The sequence below is a fragment of the Nematostella vectensis genome, chromosome 3 (genome assembly GCF_932526225.1).
Source record: "Nematostella vectensis chromosome 3, jaNemVect1.1, whole genome shotgun sequence".
Taxonomy (NCBI): Eukaryota; Metazoa; Cnidaria; class Anthozoa; order Actiniaria; family Edwardsiidae; genus Nematostella; species Nematostella vectensis.
Genome location: NC_064036.1, coordinates 19,090,401 through 19,109,874, shown reverse-complemented (window position 1 = coordinate 19,109,874; position 19,474 = coordinate 19,090,401). Strand labels below are relative to the sequence as shown.

At 40.7% G+C, this 19,474-nt stretch overlaps 2 protein-coding genes across 2 annotated transcripts; both read left to right on the top strand.

The window, feature by feature from the left end:
* The first annotated feature begins 38 nt into the window (after window positions 1-38).
* Window positions 39-13,691, top strand: LOC5509046 (leucine-rich repeat protein soc-2 homolog). Its single transcript, XM_001629512.3, has 19 exons — window positions 39-574; window positions 644-712; window positions 1,257-1,286; window positions 1,492-1,615; window positions 2,443-2,504; window positions 3,126-3,221; window positions 3,405-3,462; window positions 3,857-3,919; window positions 5,857-5,965; window positions 6,251-6,344; window positions 6,424-6,528; window positions 6,792-6,860; window positions 9,292-9,403; window positions 9,471-9,529; window positions 10,638-10,725; window positions 10,988-11,057; window positions 11,141-11,208; window positions 11,761-11,930; window positions 12,719-13,691. The coding sequence occupies exons 1-19, from the start codon at window positions 353-355 to the stop codon at window positions 12,782-12,784; spliced, it is 1,734 nt and encodes a 577-aa protein (XP_001629562.1). The 5' UTR covers window positions 39-352; the 3' UTR covers window positions 12,785-13,691.
* Window positions 13,692-14,623: 932 nt separating this feature from the next.
* LOC5509047 lies at window positions 14,624-19,239 on the top strand. The gene is made up of 5 exons (XM_001629513.3): window positions 14,624-14,818; window positions 16,420-16,586; window positions 17,717-17,857; window positions 18,065-18,158; window positions 18,489-19,239. Exons 1-5 carry the CDS (start codon window positions 14,701-14,703, stop codon window positions 18,722-18,724), a joined length of 756 nt encoding a protein of 251 aa, XP_001629563.1. The 5' UTR covers window positions 14,624-14,700; the 3' UTR covers window positions 18,725-19,239.
* The last annotated feature ends 235 nt before the right edge of the window (window positions 19,240-19,474 follow it).

The window sequence follows — 19,474 nt, the reverse complement described above, 5'->3', positions numbered from 1 at the left end:
GTTTTTGCTATAAGCCGGGCTTCCTGTGGCCCAGTCTCGCGCGGTTGTTGATCGGTCCGCCATATTTTGCTAGCGGCCATCTGGTATCTTGTGTAAGCTGGATGTTTACTCTCATGAATTCTGCAGCTTACGGAAACTCTACAGCCCAAATTCCCTGCAAAGTATAGCCAGCATTGAGTAGCTAAGCCTGTGCTGGCGAGCATGTAGAAGGCCTGCGTTGATTTGTGCAGATTTCCTAAGGTGTGCGCCTAGTCGCAGGCCGCATCACTATACGAGTCGCATAGGGAGCTCGACCGAACGTTCTTTTGGTTGAACGAATCTGCGAATAATTTTGCGAGCTAGCTGTCAAAATATGAGGAGGACGAAAGGGAGGACGGATTCTCCAGATGTACAGTCACTCAATATTAACGCTGACTATGGCGAGGCAGCAAGTTTGACTGCGGATGACAGTACAGCTCACAAGTCTGACAAAAAACACGATCCAGAGGCGAAGAAACAAGTAACAATTACCGTGCAGCCGGGAGTCAAGCCCAAACCCACAGTGAAAAAGCGATCAACACCCTCTGCAGACCTTGTGAGTTGTTATTATCTGCCTGAAACGAAGAGTTATGTTTTCATATTCATGGAATTTGCCTTTTTGTAGGACATACACAAAGAAATCCAGAAATGCCGTGAGGAAGGCGCTACGCGCTTGGACCTTAGCAAGGCTGCGGTGAGAGAGTGTTTTCTAATGTTCTTCATATCCTCTTTTTTAAACGTATTTCTTGGTCATTAGACTTAATGGAGATCGAAGTGCGGACTTCTTTTTCTAAACTTATTATGCGAAATGAATTATTGTTCTTTTATATTAGTGGGTTAATCGCTTTATACGGTTTGCATAAGAAAAACGCATTCTCCACGATCCGTGCGGGCATATATTACGTTCCATTGCATCGTACATTGTGTTAATTCAGTTAGACTAAGCCATACGACGGCTATCATGCCAATTGGTGTGTTTTCTGCGCGTGGTCCATTTAGCCATTGAAATAACTGTCGCGAGTCTACAATCATCAACTGACAATCGCGATTTCATATGAAAACAATGTCTAGTTATCCGATCTTATCATCAACATGAAAGGATTTCTTCGCTTCCTTTTTTCCACTTGCGTAATCATAAACAAAAGCACACACAATTTAATGCTTCATATATTTATAAGTACTATCTTCAGAGGACAGACTAAAACTTAACATTGTACCTTCTGTTTTTTCCTTTTTAGGTGACAGTTCTACCTAAAGAGCTTAAAGAGGTATACCTTGCAGATTAAAATTGATTTCAATTATATAACAAACATTTCTGTTGGTGTATTTGTAAAATTTAACAATTTTGTAAACTGATAACTGCAGAAGAATAGTAACACATATGCCAGTAATTTAAGACTATAAGACCTCAGCAATTAGAATTCAATATAAACTTTTTGGTGAGTATTTGAATATTATTTATTATTATTGCAGCTTACTTCTCTCCGAGAACTTTACTTGTATGGTAATCGCATAGCAGTCTTACCCCCCGAAGTTGGCCTTCTACCAAACTTGGAGACTCTTGCATTGAGTGAAAACAATTTAACTACTTTGCCAGGTATTATTAGAATTTTAATTTTCTTATTCCCTGGTTTCCCTCTTGTCCGCTGCTTATGTCTTTTAAGAAAGGTATACACGTGTCAATGGAGTCTTTTCTCAGATGAGATATCTACACTATAAGAGGTCATGAATATTTGCTTTTCTTGGGGTTGACGCTCCGTCTATTCAGAGCTCACATACTTTACATTTAACAAGATGGCTCAGAATGGTTCATTTGGTTCAGAACACCTGTTAAATCATTCCTTTTCATCACCAAAAATGATTTTTTACTTCATGTATGACCTGCAAAATGATTTTCATCTTCTTTTTAAAACAAAATGGTAGTGCAAATAATATCAATCGTAGCAATGAAGTATATACTTCGTATGTGTTCGGCATATATTCTCCTTGGCTTCTCGCTTCATGGTTATTAACCTAGATTTTTAATTACAGGTTATAGTACTTATCAGTGATAAAGCAAAGAATAGTTTTAAGTTTAAGTGATTGCGAGGAATAAACCAACATCTTTTCAGATGACATCAATCTTTTTTTGTCAATGATCCTTATCCTGAAGCACACATTGCTTAGTCGTTTCTTCGTTACGTTATGTTCTTGTCTTCCTAAATACTGTGGAAACAGTGGCTGAAAAGCTTTCTTCACCGGTGAAAACAAGATGAAACACGCACCACGAGTGTCGTTAGTGAATAATTATGCGTATTATAGTCCTCCAATCAAATGGTGCTACTTCAAAACAACAACAATCCCTTTCGTTGCCAATGGGGCTTTAAGAGCTGCTTGTGTAGATCTACAATGTATTATCATGTCAGAAATATTATTTCTTTGTAGATAATCTTGTGAAGTTGACTAAATTGAAAGTGCTAGATCTGAGGCACAATAAAATAAAAGAGGTAAGGAAGCAGTCATTGTTTATCCAGGGGTGGGGAGGGGGGGGGTTGGAGGGCTGCTTCAACCCTCCCCTAATCTAAAACAAAAAAGGAGATTCTGCCCCCCCCCCCCCCCCCTTATAGTGACCAGAAATGAAAACCCTCCTGAACAAAGAAGCTAAATCCATCAAATTCGTTCATGTAAACTTTCGGTTGTATTGATATGAACATTAATTTGGAAATTCAGTGATTATGGAAAATTAATTAAACCAATGCTGCAAAAGATAAACAACAAAGTAGAAGCCACACTTTCAGGTTAATGATTTTCAGCACCAGCCAAACAGAAGTCATGATAATGCAAGCAGAAGGCTAATTACATTTATGTTCTTATTTTCTAGGGGATCTGGGTTCTCCCCAGATAAATTTAGAAATCCCAGACTTTAAGGAGGTTCGGGAATCTATTAGAATACCTGTTAGAAAAATAGAGCCCTCCCCTAAACCCTGTATTAAAATTTGAGGCCCTTCCCCAAATCAAAGCTCCAAAATTGCAACCCCCCAAAGCATAGTAGCCCTCACATGACACTTTATCTTTTGTTATTACAACTTTTCTAATATTCAGTTGATAACTTTTTCTATAAATTGTAGATACCTGATGTGATCTATAAGCTGACGACCCTAACAACCCTCTACCTGAGATTCAACAGAATCAGTGTTGTTGAATCAGGTATTGGCAACCTTAAGGTAAAGCAAATGTTTTAGTGTTTCATTTTCTATTTAATGACAGGTGTCTTGAATGCCCCATGATAGGTATCACTGAGTTTGAATTAGTCTAGTTTTGTTCATTTGCTTTGTAACACAAACAATACAGTTCACAGGATAAAACATCATCCAATTGTGAATGACTGTTGCTTTTCTGAATTCCAGTTACTAGAGCGCCTGAGCCTCAGGGAAAACAAGATCAAAATTCTTCCACGTGTAATTGGTGAGTTTTTTTTATTGACATCAGCATTTGAAAATGGAGCATATACTTTAACCAAGCAGGGAGTACAGCTCCCTGAACCAACATGCCTTGCTTGTTACATGAAATGTCCATGTAATGATTTTCATGTTTCGTGCTTATCAAAATATTGTATATCAAATGGACACAAAAAAGTGTCACAGATGAAAAGTGAATCTTAAAAGAGGAATCTTGTGATAAGTTTATAGTTCTAGCTAAAGTTCGCCCAAGATTGGTTTTGGCCAAAACAGAAAAATAGTCTCGAGTGAAGCACCTCTCAAAATCATGCATTACTTTAAATTTTGTGTAATTATAATGTGCCACAGCTCAAAGTTGAGATTGTTATTTTTTGTTTTTTAATCACCCTTTTCCTTTCCAGGTCAACTTGTGCATCTTGTAACATTAGACATTTCTCATAATCACATAGAGAATCTTCCTGCTGGTAAGCATTAATGTTTACTTAACAACACATTCTTGATTATAGAAATAGCATTATAGAATTACAAGTGTACTGTATCTGATTCCAGAAAACATTCTACTTAGTGGATTTAAGCCAATTTTGGGACTGTGAAAGGTAGTCACATTACAAACTGCACTTTATACCACTAAGTAAGGGTTAATTAGCGAGGGCGAAGGCGGTTCGCTGTATAACAGCCTGAGGGCGCACAGCCAGAAGGCTGTTATACGGCGAATTGCCGACGTCCGAGGTATTTAACTGACTTATTACATGATCTAGTTATTATTTAAAGAAAAAAAAGAGACAAAACTCAATTATAGTTGACTTTTTTGGAAAAAATAAACAAGGTTCAGGTTATTATTGACCTGCAAGAAAACCCAGGACAGTTGGTGGTTGTTTGCACAAATTTGAAAAGCTCATTAGATCAATACTGTTCACAATCAAAATTAACATTTAGACAGAGCGAGGTTGCTCCATGCACTGACTCAATTCCCAAAGGTGGAGTAGAATTGCAAGATTTTCGTAACTCAGAGTTTCAGTGTAAGCACTCTGCAAGAATGAAGCTTCCTTACAGGGAGATAAGCAACTTATTTTTATTATGCCAAATATATATTTTCAAGAACTGTAATTGTCTATGAAAATGAACAAGCGGAGGGAGTGAGTAGATGCCTCAGATACCCACCTCACAGCCTATCTTTGGAATAATTTTCCAAAATTGCACATATAATTTAGGCTGAACTTATTGCTTAATTTCGAGGGTTACAAATACAAATTCTGCTTTCATGACAATTAAATCGATGTATTGTTAATATTTGTTCTTGTTATCACATTGTCAATCTTAGGAAAAAAATTGTTTTTTTTGCTCATTTTAACTCAAGGTTTAATTTGATGGTCCTTCCATTAGTATTCACGGTTAATATCTAGTTTTTAACCTTCTCCTCATCATTAGTATTCTAGTTATTAACCTCATTCACATTTAATAAGCTCATATTAAACCATACGTATATCCGCTGCGGGATAATAAGCCCGCATTTTAAACGGCCGTAGAAATATCACGCGACGAATTATAAAAGAAGCCATTCAATGCCTTATCTTCATTCAGAATTTTCTCTCTTTTGACTAACGAGTCAATCTTCAGTTTACAGGTTTTGCATATTCTTCTGGGAATAGCTGATCTACCAAAAAGTTTTGTAACATTTTCTTCGAATCCAACTGTGCGATATTTTCATTGAAGAAACTCGCCTGCCCAGATGTCTTGAAATTAATCCCACAAACAAGACAAAACTCGTCTTTGCTGCGTTTGTTGTTCAATCTTTTTAGTGACGTTTTAGGTGATTGAAATTGAACAGTTGTTTTCTTTTTTCGAAGAAGAGAACTAACCGGAGTTTGATTCATGATTTCCGACTAAACCCATGCAAACATATTAGCATATTGACAGCTTTCGCGCGATGGTACGGGTTTTGGCACGTCGGTCGCTTATTAACGCTCACGCATGCGCAACAGAAACAGTTTCCACCCATGGCAGAGGTATCTTTTCCTCGCTCCAGCCCAGCGAAATACAGAGAAAAGAGGCCTCTGCTAGTAGGGAATCAAAGCCCTTCCCATTCTTTAAGATTGTAAATTATTCATACGGTAGGTATTTTAGTGAAATAAGGGATTTGCAAGAACAATGGAAAAGGTTTCAATCATAATAAGTATTATAAATGGTAAAATGGTAAAAATAACTGGTAAAACCAGGTTAGGAGAACTAATAAAACCATGTTAGGGAAACTGGTAAAACAGGTTAGGAAAACTGGTAAAACAGGTTAGGAAAACTGGTAAAACCAGGTTAAGGAAACTGGTAAAATCAGGTAAGGGGAACTGATAAAACCAGGCCTGGTAATGGTCATTTTGTGTATCTAACTCAGATCAATGAATTCCAGAAATTGGTAACTGTGTGCATATGACATCATTGGATCTGCAACACAATGACATCCCAAGCCTACCAGACTCCATTGGCAGGCTCACAGCAATGACAAGACTTGGGCTCAGGTATTTAGATTTCTCTCATTCCATAGGTGTATGGCAAGTGATCTCTCTTTCAGGATAGAAAACATTCAAGGAAACATTGTATTATGTGTCCCTTTATTCCACTGGCCGTTCAACTGACCCCGCCCCTTTGGTATCTTTCATATGCTTGTTTCTGTAAGGGTTTGATTTTTGTGACAACCCATTTACCTAAGGTAACTCAAGGGTTCTTTTTAATTTGTTGTTTTCATTTGAACTTAAGTGCCCTGGCTGCACTAATATATTTATTATTTTTTTTTGTGTGTGCAGATACAACCAGCTGAGCTCCCTTCCTGACTCTCTGGCAAACTGCTCAGGAATTGATGAGTTCAACATTGAAGGGAACAACATCGCTGAACTTCCTGTGAGTCAAGGAGCCGTGTATTTGATTACCAAATATTTCTACATTGACCTAAATAAAGACTCTTGTTTCTGCTCTGAAGGAAAAGCTTCTGTCCTCGCTCAAGAACCTCACATCACTGACACTTTCTAGAAACAAGTTTGAAGTTTTTCCTGCAGGTCCTCCCAAGCAATTCTGTCAAGTGAATGTAAGTCCCTTCAAGAATTGTTTAATAATAATAAGGAAACCATCCCTGATAAACTTGGAGGTTCCATTGAATGAAACAGAGTTATGTTGGTGTTGTAATGAGGAAAGTGAAATTTTCCACGGTTTTCTTGTCCTAAAGATCATCTTTTTTTTTCTAGGCATTTATCATGTGTAAAATATGTTATGATTGTGTTAGATTGAGGAAAGTACAAACTTTCAACTGTTGTTGTCTTAAAGAGTGGATGATCTCATTCTTTTTTCTAGACATTTATCATGGAGCACAACCGCATGCAGAAAATTCCCTTTGGAGTTTTCAACAAAGCAAAATACCTGGTAAGTCATGGTAAACTACTAGTGAAGTAGGGAGTGTCTAAATGAAGATGCTGGATGCAGTCCAGTGTATTAATGCACTAAGAAAGATGCAGGATGTAGTCCAGGGTAGTAATACACTGAGAAAGATGCGGGATGCAGTACCGGGTAGTAATACACTGAGAAAGATGCAGAATGCAGTCCAGGGTAGTAGTACACTGAGAAAGATGCAGGGTGCAGTCCAGGGTAGTAATGCACTGAGAAAGATGCAGGATGCAGTCCAGGGTAGTAATACACTGAGAAAGATGCAGGATGCAGTCCAGGGTAGTAATGCACTGAGAAAGATGCAAGATGCAGTCCAGGGTAGTAATACACTGAGAAAGATGCAGGATGCAGTCCAGGGTAGTAATGCACTGAGAAAGATGCAGGATGCAGTCCAGGGTAGTAATACACTGAGAAAGATGCAGGGTGCAGTCCAGGGTAGTAATACACTGAGAAAGATGCAGGATGCAGTCCAGGGTAGTAATACACTGAGAAAGATGCAGGATGCAGTCCAGGGTAGTAATACACTGAGAAAGATGCAGGATGCAGTCCAGGGTAGTAATGCACTGAGAAAGATGCAGGATGCAGTCCAGGGTAGTAATACATTGAGAAAGATGCAGGATGCAGTCCAGGGTAGTAATACACTGAGAAAGATGCAGGGTGCAGTCCAGGGTAGTAATACACTGAGAAAGATGCAGGATGCAGTCCAGGGTAGTAATACACTGAGAAAGATGCAGGGTGCAGTCCAGGGTAGTAATGCACTGAGAAAGATGCAGGTTGCAGTCCAGGGTAGTAATACACTGAGAAAGATGCAGGATGCAGTCCAGGGTAGTAATACACTGAGAAAGATGTGGGATGCAGTCCAGGGTAGTAATACACTGAGAAAGATGCAGGGTGCAGTCCAGGGTAGTAATACACTGAGAAAGATGCAGGATGCAGTCCAGGGTAGTAATACACTGAGAAAGATGCAGGATGCAGTCCAGGGTAGTAATGCACTGAGAAAGATGCAGGATGCAGTCCAGGGTAGTAATACACTGAGAAAGATGCAGGGTGCAGTCCAGGGTAGTAATACACTGAGAAAGATGCAGGGTGCAGTCCAGGGTAGTAATGCACTGAGAAAGATGCAGGATGCAGTCCAGGGTAGTAATGCACTGAGAAAGATGCAGGATGCAGTCCAGGGTAGTAATACACTGAGAAAGATGCAGGATGCAGTCCAGGGTAGTAATGCACTGAGAAAGATGCAGGGTGCAGTCCAGGGTAGTAATGCACTGAGAAAGATGCAGGGTGCAGTCCAGGGTAGTAATACACTGAGAAAGATGCAGGGTGCAGTCCAGGGTAGTAATACACTGAGAAAGATGCAGGATGCAGTCCAGGGTAGTAATACACTGAGAAAGATGCAGGGTGCAGTCCAGGGTAGTAATACACTGAGAAAGATGCAGGGTGCAGTCCAGGGTAGTAATACACTGAGAAAGATGCAGGATGCAGTCCAGGGTAGTAATGCACTGAGAAAGATGCAGGATGCAGTCCAGGGTAGTAATACACTGAGAAAGATGCAGGGTGCAGTCCAGGGTAGTAATACACCGAGAAAGATGCAGAATGCAGTTCAGGGTATTAATGCACTGAGAAAGATGAAGGGTGTATCTGGTAGTAATTCACTTACTTTTAAAGTGATGTTGGAAATGACATTCTTAGATTTTACAGATTTTATATAATAGGTCACAAGATCTATCAGAAACAGAATACACTCCAAAAATTGATCTTCTTAACTACTGAGAGAGGTGTCAACCAGAGTCAAATTGATTCAGTGGCTCTCCACATTATTTTCTGATCTCCTTAATTAATCAAAACTTAGTTATTCTACGTAGATGTGTATTATATATATACGAGTGTATATTGCGCGCTGATTGGTTGAAAGCTTCAAATGAGCGTGTCTGCAAAAACAGTACAGACACGCTTTTAACAGCAAGTAACTCAACGCAACACTCACTCGGCTGACTTTTATATACTTTTATTTTGTACAAAACTTTTTTCTCTTGAATTTAAACAGGCAATGGTTGCTAGCGACTATTTGCCTCTAGTTTGGACATTTTGAATGGATGAAGAATAGTAGTCGAAAGATCCAAATGTGCATTTTGCTGTGGCTGAGAAGATTAATGGTGTTGTGATACGAAAAAAAACACACAAAATACTCAATAAAATGAATGATTCCCCTTTCAGAAGGTAGAAAAATGATTTGAAATATATTTCGTAATAATCATTTCTCTCTTAAACAAAATGAAGAATGTATTATTAGATAAAAAAGCACTCAAGTTTTTTATCAATTCCCCCAACATCCCCCGCGTGTTTGTAAAAACCTAGACAGACACGGGATATGTGTTTTATTGCTTAAATATTTTTTTCCTTTTGTCCACAGAGTAAACTTAATGTAAAAGACAACCAGCTGACCTCACTGCCACTAGATTTTGGCAGCTGGATCAGCCTGGTGGAGCTAAATGTTGCCACCAACCAAATATCAAAGCTTCCAGGTGAGTCTCCAAATTATTTGATAGGGTGACTTACTCTCTTAAACTTATTTTTTTTGCTTAATTTCAGAGGACATCCAATGGCTTGTGAATCTTGAAGTTTTGATATTAAGCAACAACCTATTAAAGGTAAGAAATCCAGATATTGATGGAATTATCCTTACTTTCCGACTATAGAACATAGTTTAGATGTTGTCCTTTTCATGTGTCATACTAATTGCAAATACATGCAGATGAAAGTAAACGTGCAGGCATTCGCGTTTTGAACAGTGTCTAAACTAGGCCTAAGCCTAACCAAAACTGACCCCGCCCATTGCTCACACTCTTTTACCTTACTGACCCCACCCCTTGCTCTCTCTCCTTTACCTTACTGACCCCGCCACCCCGCCCCTTGCTCTCCCTCCTTTACCTTACTGACTCCACCCCTTGCTCACCCTCTTTTACCTTACTGACCCCACCCCTTGCTCTCCCTTCTTTACCTTACTGACCCCGCCCCTTGCTCTCCCTTCTTTACCTTACTGACCCCACCCCTTGCTCTCTCTCCTTTACCTTACTGACTCCACCCCTTGCTCACCCTCCTTTACCTTACTGACCCCGCCCCTTGCTCTCCCTCCTTTACCTCACTGACCCCACCCCTTGCTCTCTCTCCTTTACCTTACTGACCCCGCCACCCCGCCCCTTGCTCTCCCTCCTTTACCTTACTGACCCCACCCCTTGCTCACCCTCTTTTACCTTACTGACCCCACCCCTTGCTCTCCTTTATCTTACTGACCCCGCCCCTTGCTCTCCCTCCTTTACCTTACTGACCCCACCCCTTGCTCTCCCTCCTTTACCTTACTGACCCCACCCCTTGCTCTCCCTCCTTTACCTTACTGACCCCGCCCCTTGCTCTCCCCCTTTTACCTTATTGACTCCACCCCTTGCTCTCCCCCCTTTACCGTACTGACTCCACCCCTTGCTCTCCCTCCTTTACCTTATTGACTCCACCCCTTGCTCTCCCCCCTTCACCTTATTGACTCCACCCCTTGCTCTCCCTCCTTTACCTCATTGATTCCACCCCTTGCTCTCCCTCCTTTACCTTATTGACTTCACCCCTTGCTCTCCCCCCTTTACCGTACTGACCCCACCCCTTGCTCTCCCTCCTTTTCTTACTGACCCCACCCCTTGCTCTCCTTAACCTTACTGACCCCACCCCTTGCTCACCCTTCACCTTCTATTTATTGGCTCATTTTTGCAGAAACTTCCCAGAGGAATAGGGGCACTGAGGAAACTGCGAGTCTTAGATATCGAGGAGAACAAGTTGGAATCCATTCCTACTGAAATAGGTACACTAGATAATAAAAACCAACTAGTAATTTTTTTTGGTATTTTGTAATGTGAATTGATTGAATTATTTTTTTTACTTTTTTGTACCATCTTCACTGACAATGCTTACCCACAAACTCACACTTGTGATTGTAAACTGTGTGGTGCAGTCCATATCTACACAATGATGAGTTAATCCAGTCACATGTGGAACACATTTGAGAATGTTTCCGATATTATTTGCACCTAAAAATTCTAAACAAAAATTTTTTTCCATCTCAGAATATTTGAGAAGTCTTGAAAGGCTAGTGTTACAGTCAAATTGTCTTGGATCCCTCCCACGATCAATAGGGTATGTAATATGGAGAATGGAGGTTGACCAAAACGTTTGTTTGCTTATTCTATCTAATGCTGTTTTTTTTAATTTGCCTTTAGATACTTATCAAGTGTGACATACCTGAGTGTAGGAGAAAACGAATTAGTTTCTGTTCCACAGGAAATTGGTAAGCCAATGTTTTGATATCAACATTGTATTGTTGATTTAGTCTTGATGGTGACCATTTGGTGTTTGTGATGGTGATGGTGATGACAGTGATGGCATGGTGATAGTGGTTGATAATCAGGTGGTGTTAGTTAAGGTGGTGATAGTAGGTTATGGCGCTTGAGGACTTGATAATTATTACAGTAATTTGGATGCTGGTGATACTAACTGATGGTTTAACAAGATTTCTGTTGATGATGCGGACAGTGAAGGTAGTAGTGATGTTGTTGATTCTAGTATTTGTAACCGAGGTCAGGGGTTTCATTAGGGCCCAGTGGCCAGCAGAACCGCCAGCTAGTTTCCACTGAGCACTGACTCCTTTTTTTTTAAACGTCGATTTACGTTTTATTTAAATTAATAAAATAAAATAGCTCCCACCCCCTACTTATCAATTTCCACCACCTACTCTAAAACTTAATGAAACCCCTGAAGGTAGTGGTGGGGAGCAATGTTGTGTAAAGAGTGGTTGTAAAGGTAATGATAGTGATGGTGATGCTGAGTTTGTTCATTAAAGGTAACATGGAGTCCCTGGAGCAGCTGTACCTAAATGACAACGAGAACCTCCAGTCTCTCCCCTATGAACTTGTGCTGTGTGGCTCACTACAAATCATGAGTATTGAGAACTGCCCACTCAGCGCCTTACCCAGCCAGATAGTAGCCGGTGGGCCATCCTTAGTGATACAGGTAACTCAACAACCGAAAATAGCAGATAGGGTAATGCTTAAAGGGGGTGGCTTATACACCTATTTCAAATAAGATTGCATTTAAGAACCCATGTGTCATAACCCGCAGTGGTCCATGGGTAGCGTATAAATGGCTTAATCCTTGGTATCTGAAAGCTATGTGAATGTTCATAAGAATGTAAACAAGAATTTTATAGCTTTCGAAACCTGGATTTGTATTTTTTTGCGCTTATTTGCTTATTGACTTGATACCCATGAAGCACTGCGGGTTACGAGATACAGACTCTCTGAGTGCAACTTATTGTAAAATAGGCGTATACAGGAAAATAAAGGTCCAACAAAAAGGTAAATGAGTAGTCTTGAAAACGCCCCAGGTTGCGAGAACAACAAGGGCGAAAGCCATTTTTTGTCAGGAGTCCCCACAGGGGGTCCCCACAGGGGGTCCCCACAGGACAAAGGCGGATCCAAAGGGAGGATTGGGTTGTTATCCACCCCCCATTTCGATAAATCACTAATTTATTTTTTGTTTTGTCCACAACTTTTCATGTTCAGTTTCTATTTCGCGCACCCTTTCGAAGATTCTGATGTAATATTTGTTGTTTGACCAACCTTTCACAAGTCATTTGTTCACGTTACTAAATCAAATGTATCAAACAATAAAAGTGAAAAAATCAAGAAATAACAGCAGCAAATATGTCTTTGAGCTTGTTATTAATTGGAAGAAAAAAAATACTTAGCATAGCATAGTCATATATTACTTGCTGATGTGTTTGCACCTTGTGTTTTCAGTACTTGCGATTACAAGGCCCTTACAATGGCATGGTGGATACAGGCGTGCCGACGTCTGATGTCTGAGACACCCCTATGGCACTACCTGCTGTCCCCTCTAAGTGTAACCAGAATTAGGGAGTGGCCTCCCAAAAGAACTGACAATTTACCATATACATCTCTCATAGAATGCATTATTGTTTTTTTAGATGATAAGTCAAACAGGCATGGCTGTATTATTCCCTCTTCTAAATCGTTTGAAGTCTTTTTTAACTTCCAAGGTGTGTTTCATGTAAAGTAATGTTTAGCACGGGCAGTTCTAGGGGAGAGCCAAGTGGGCCCCATCCCCCTATTTTCCGATATCTCGCTTAAAATACTTTTTAAATTCCTGCTTTCCCCCTTTGGGGACTCAAAGACCCTCGAGAACAGTATAAGTAATAGGAATAGGAACTTCAGTCCAATTTTTAAAGAAAAATATAGTCCATGAACATTCCTTTTAACTTTTAGTAGAATTCACCAAGCTTAGTATTCCCGTTGTAAAATGTATCTGATATCAACAATGCCTATTGATTTTTTAATATCAAAAACAAAATTTTTGTTTGCATTTTCGATGGTATCGCCATAGAAGTTGTACTTCTGTAAGACGCGCGAAACGTCTCGCATTTGTGTATAGTGAAATTTGTATTAAAAATGTAAGAATTTTTGTTGTAGAAATTGAAAGGGGTTAAACCTTGTTGTATTTGATATATTTTAGAATGAATCCCATAGAAGCAGAATTAGAAATAGGTATTAAGACTAAATTATAAAAATAAAAAATCAGTTATCAAAGGTCTGTTGTATGAAGCCAGATCAAGCTTTGAAATAAGTAGATAAGTTAGTTGGCACGTGCTTAGAGCTGCACTAGATTATAATAATGTATAAATAATTATGTACTCCTTATGTTAAAAACCGTAGAGTAGATATTGATGTCTCAATAAAACTTATGACAAGTAAAGTTTTCTTCTCTGTCAAAACTGACCTCATCCTGCGGGCTCACAGTTCAAGCGAGCTGGAAATCGAGCCTATTTCTCTATGGGCCAAATGTTATTTTCCCGTAAATTCTCATCTACTCGTTCACCAGGTATGCTTCTTTACGGTGGCATTCCTCAAGGAACTCCTCTGGGTCCCCTGCTGTTTACCGTTATGATGAATGGCCTTGTGACGAACTGGGAACCAAGAGCGTAGTTCGTTGACAATCTGACTTCTTCCACCTCCGCGTATGCTAAATTTTTCCTGGAACGCCTGTTTTTTTTTTATGTTTCGAAATGGCAAATACCTTCTATTCGGGACTTGAAATGATGTCGGACTTGTCACAATTATATAAGCTAGCTATCAAGCATTCATTTTTGGATGATGTCGTGGAGCAAAGTTGATCCGTACAAAGACGACACGTGGAAAAACATGAACACAATCCACCATTAAAATGAGAACGATCACACTGCCCTTCCAGAAGCTCGTATTCCAAAGCTCCGTGCTCCAGCGCTCCGTATTCCATCGCTCCGTATTCCAGCGTTCCGTATTCCAGAGCTCCGTATTCTTAGCGTTTCGTATTCAAGGGCTCCGTATTCCAGCGTTCCGTATTCCAGAGCTCCGTATTCTTAGCGTTTTGTATTCAAGGGCTCCGTATTCCAGCGTTCCGTATTCCAGCGTTCCGTATTCCAGAGCTCCGTATTCTTAGCGTTTCGTATTCAAGGGCTCCGTATTTCAGCGCTCCGTATTCCAGCGTTACGTATTTCAGCACTCCATATTCCAGGGCTACGTATTTTCCTGGGCTCTTTATTTCTGCGCTCCGTATTGTAGGGCTTCGTGTTCCATGTTTCGTGTTCCTGGTTGCCGTATTCCAGCGAACCGCGTCATGCGATCAATTTCCGGGAAATGGTGAGCAGTGGCTTCTGGGAATTCTGTTACGACGAGAAGGCACTCAGGCAAACTAATCTCACACGGGGAGACATTCAGAACTAGCGATGGAACTGTTTTTCCAACCCAAATACCTTCTCACGTTGGCCGTTGTACTTTCGTCCGTAAGCTTTGTCTACTCGGAAGGCGATGTCGAGGGTTGGAAGTTTCAGGAGCACGTTTCAGGTATAAAGTATAAAGTTTTTAATAATTAGTAAGAAGCCAAACGCAACTTGGCAGACCATATTATTTTATAAAACAGTGGCACTTTCGCCTCTAATCAAAGGAGCAAAAGCGTTTATTTGGCTCAGCCTTGTTTTATCCGATGCTCTACGGCATTTGTAATCTTCACGTTTTTACTGTGAATCTATTATTCTATAGTTTATTTTATAGTTATGGGTGAGACATGTAAATTTTGGTTGTTTTTTGGCCGTGTAGCGTGACGTCTTTTGGAATACTCTTGCTGTAAGCGGTATTTATTCCCGGTTTTGAATAGAAAACTAAAGTTATTCTTACATTAACTTATAATTATATATATACGGCTATTCATGGTTACAGAGTGACCAGTAAAACCGTTAACACCGAAACTATGTGTGGAATGTTTGTTCCCTACAATGTCCTTAGAACTTAAAAAACATGCCTTGTGGTTGTCAAATTTACGTGAAATACACGATTTGGGGGGTTTTCTCAACGGAATTTATGACTTCTCTCCCCCTACTAAGGAAAGAAACAAGGTTGGAGGCGCCATTTTCGGTAGCACTCAAATACCATCGAAATTCGAGAGGAAAAAAAAATTTATCTCGCAGACCTATGCCAGGGTAAACTTACATTCGATATCTGGCAAAACATCCGAGCTAAACTATTTTCCCTTGCCGCTAGCCGTATTTTAAAACGAGAAAGTAGCCACAAGCATCTTTGACCGGACGCCGTTGGACGATTAGTTACGCTTGACCGCGCTGGGAAGGAGCACAGGTAGCCCAGGCAATGCTTGCTTGTTCGTAGCTCGGAATTCGGCTGTTCTGAAAGGGGACGAGTACAGCGTTTTTGTGGAATGTTGTCAATAAAATTAAGGCATGTTCTAAGTTTTAAGGCAATTTTATTGACAAAATTCCACAGAAAAAACTCTTTATTCATCCCCCCTCAGAACAGCCGAATTCCGAGCTACGAACAAGCAACCATTGCCTGGGCTACCTGTGGTCTTTCAACTAGAAACATGTCTCAATACAGAGATGCTAACTCTCCGCATTTTGTGAATAGCCTGATCTTCTGCTGTCACGCATTTGATGGAGAAAGTCCCGTATTTTCACTGTTTTGATGTTTTGCGGAATAGTATTCACTTGTATTTGTAAACAAGAATGGCTAGACCGCAGAATACCTCTCCGTGGTGGGTTTGTTTTACAATGCGCTGCTATTGATGCATTTTTAGACAATAAAAGATGCCGTTCCACGTTGATCTGTAAACTGGTTTTGTCATGTTTCCGTAAGGAAAGTAGCTATACAAAAGGGACTATTCTGCAGATTCTTTATAAAACTTCACTCTAAAAATTCTCCTCGCATTTTGGGCTTTGTCGTCGTGTACCGGTTAATGTATGCATAAGCTATTATTTGACCATGATTAGCCATTGTTTGACCCATGAGGTAGTTTGGGACTTGGTTTCGTTTATCGGTACACGCCGACACAACCGCATTTTGATTTTCGAGGGTTGGCATCTATGTAATAAGCGTCTTTTCTAAACCATTCTCAATTTGACACAAAAGTTTTAAAGTTTTGTTGGTGATCTTTTCAGAGGATTCCTGTGGCCAATTATCCAACCTTGGCTCAGGATGCAGTGTGAATAGTGATTGTACCAAAATAACTTGTGCTGTTGATGGTATTGTAAAAACTCACAAAACCACAGTCACGATTAAGATCAACAAGTGTGATGAGCCTGTTACATATGATGTCTCTGTGAAGGTATAAAGAAATTTGATGTACCACCTCACTGTACTATATATACCCCTTACCATCCAACTCCACCCCCAAGTATCTCCCTGCTGTATCACCCCATTGTACTATACCCCTTATCACCCAACTCCACCCACAAATATCACCCTACTGTACTATACCCCTTATCACCCAACTCCACCTACAAGTATCACCCTGCTGTACTATGCCCCTTATTACCCAACTCCACCCACAAGTATCACCCTGCTGTATCACCCCATTGTACTATACCCCTTATCACCCAACTCCACCCACGGTCCGCCGTAATTGGCCTAGCTGTGGCGGATACCCTGCCCTTTCGTTATTGTATGTATTCATGTTCTGTTTCTCATGTATAACGTATTATGTATGTGTATTTTTTTTTTCTCCGTGGGCAAAGTCAATAAATCATAAATCATTAAATCAATATCACCCTACTGTACTATACCCCTTATCACCCAACTCCACCCACAAGTATCACCCTGCTGTACTATGCCCCTTATCACCCAACTCCACCCACAAGTATCACCCTGCTGTATCACCCCATTGTACTATACCCCTTATCACCCAACTCCACCCACAAATATCACCCTACTGTACTATACCCCTTATCACCCAACTCCACCCACAAGTATCACCCTGCTGTACCACCCCCACTTTACTATACCCCTTATCACCCAAATCCACCCACAAATATCACCCTGCTGTACCATCACCCATTCTATGATCTCTAATTTTATCCCCCACCCAAACCACAATATGACCCTTTAAGCCCCATCATCCTACTGTATTCCCTATAACAAGTTCATATTATCACCCTAAGGCTTTGACCAAAAAAATATCCTGCGCCAATTGGTTGATGGAAAAAATATTGTGCATCAGTAAAAAAAATTTCTTGCATGAAAAATGCTTTGAAAAAAATACCCTGCGCACTCAAAAACGTCCCCCCTTCCCCCCACCTTTTTTGTGGCACAAACAAATAAGAATGCGTAAGAACAGGGTCGTGACGGGGATGAACTTATCGTTCCGTGTGAACTGATAAAAACAAACAGGAAAAAACTCTGCTAGCGGTGTCTCTTTTCAACAATTATTATAAATGCCTTTATCAATTATCTGTCCAGATTGAAGACCTTGGTATTGACTGGACCCATAATTTTCCTGCTGATGCTGTGGTAGAAGTGCCAGGGTTCAGTTTGGGTTCAATGATTGGTGTGTACATCAAGGTCCAGATATTAGACACTGGAAGCAACCTGCATCTGAAGGTAAAGTTGCCATTACAGCTGATCTGTCTGTCTGTCCGTCTGTCTGTCTGTCTGTCTGTCTGTCCGTCCGTCCGTCCGTTCGTCTGTCCGTCCGTCCGTCCGTCCGTCTGTCTGTCTGTCTGTATGTCTGTGCTCCACCGTCTGTCTGTCTGTGCTCCACTGTATCTGTCTGTCTGTTAAATACATATTTCCTTGTGTTTCTTTAAGATTCAAGTGCTAGTGGGTTCAAAGGCCACATCACTCTACTTCTTCAAGGCCACGCTGATCGACAGTGATTTGCCAACAAGCACTTGGGAGTGTGGTATGTAATTGGTCATGCTAAATGCAAATGAGTTTATGGTCCTGTATTTAAATAGTATTACCCTCTTTGGTCCTGGTAACAGATGCAAGTGCACACTTTGGGACGATTTATGTATAATTGCTTTGCTGCTATGTTGTTCTATAAAGCTGCTAGGGTTTGCTCTCGACTTGGTTATTAAGGTAGAATCTTATTTGCAGGACCTATGCTAGGAAAAAAATCATGCGCTCTGATATGGAAGAATACATCAAGAACTTTAAACTCATACCAAGAGAGAGTGACTTTCTTTCTTTTGTTGTTCTTGCAAATTTGACAAGACTCTCCCTTCTCCAGGTATTGTCCGCTGGTTTGAGAAACTTAGCCTAGCCGCCAAGATATCATTGATCGCTGCCGGCCCAGTGCTTCTCATAGCAAGCTGCATCTGTTGCTGTTGTTGTTGCTGTCGTCGTCGCAGCTCTTCCCCGGGCGTGGTCATGATGCATGGGGGGCCTACCGTGGTCACTTCTACAATTACAAATGTGCCCGCGAAAACTCTTGTGAATGAGCAGCCGATGGTTGCATTTGCCTAGTATTTGAGGAATGTCCATGTTTTTTTACTCAGCAGTGCAACACGGTGTGGCCAGTGGCCACTTTTAGCAGTTTTTTTTAAGTTAACAAATCAAAATCAATGAGAATATGGGAAATGTACTGACATGATCTTCACTAGTCAACCAGCTATCAACCAGTGAGGCAACCAACAATCAACCAGCAAGGCGACCAGCGATCAAGCAGCAATTAACCAGCGAGGCGACCAGCGAGGCAAAGAAAAGCTTCAGTTCACATCAGCATGAGAGAATCCTCCTAGTTATGAAGTTCGTGTCATACAACTGTGATTTGGTTTTTTTAACTTTCTGTCGGTGTAACGCAATAACGCGCATGGTAACGCACGTCGCACTATGGACTTTAGTTAATGTTAAAGGCAATAAATTGCCTTTTACATGGCCCTTAGAAAAAACAAACGTTTGAACTTCACTTTAAAGTGCATGTTGAATTAATGTTTAATTAATGTCATAGTTGAGTTTCATTAAACACACCCTTTGTTAAATTCCTTACTTCATTGTTTCAATGCTTAGTAGGAAAATTGTGCCCGAGACCTCAATTAATTTGACATTGTAGGGACAACATAGGGGAGGCGGAGTGGTCCCATAAGCCGGGGAGGGGGAGGGGTGAAAGTTGGGGGGAGGTGTTGGTAGTGGTTTCAGGGGGAGGGGTGGGTGGTGGTTTCAGTGGCAGGGCTGGGTGGGGGGTTCAAATTCTTAAGCTTTATTTATAAGGACGCA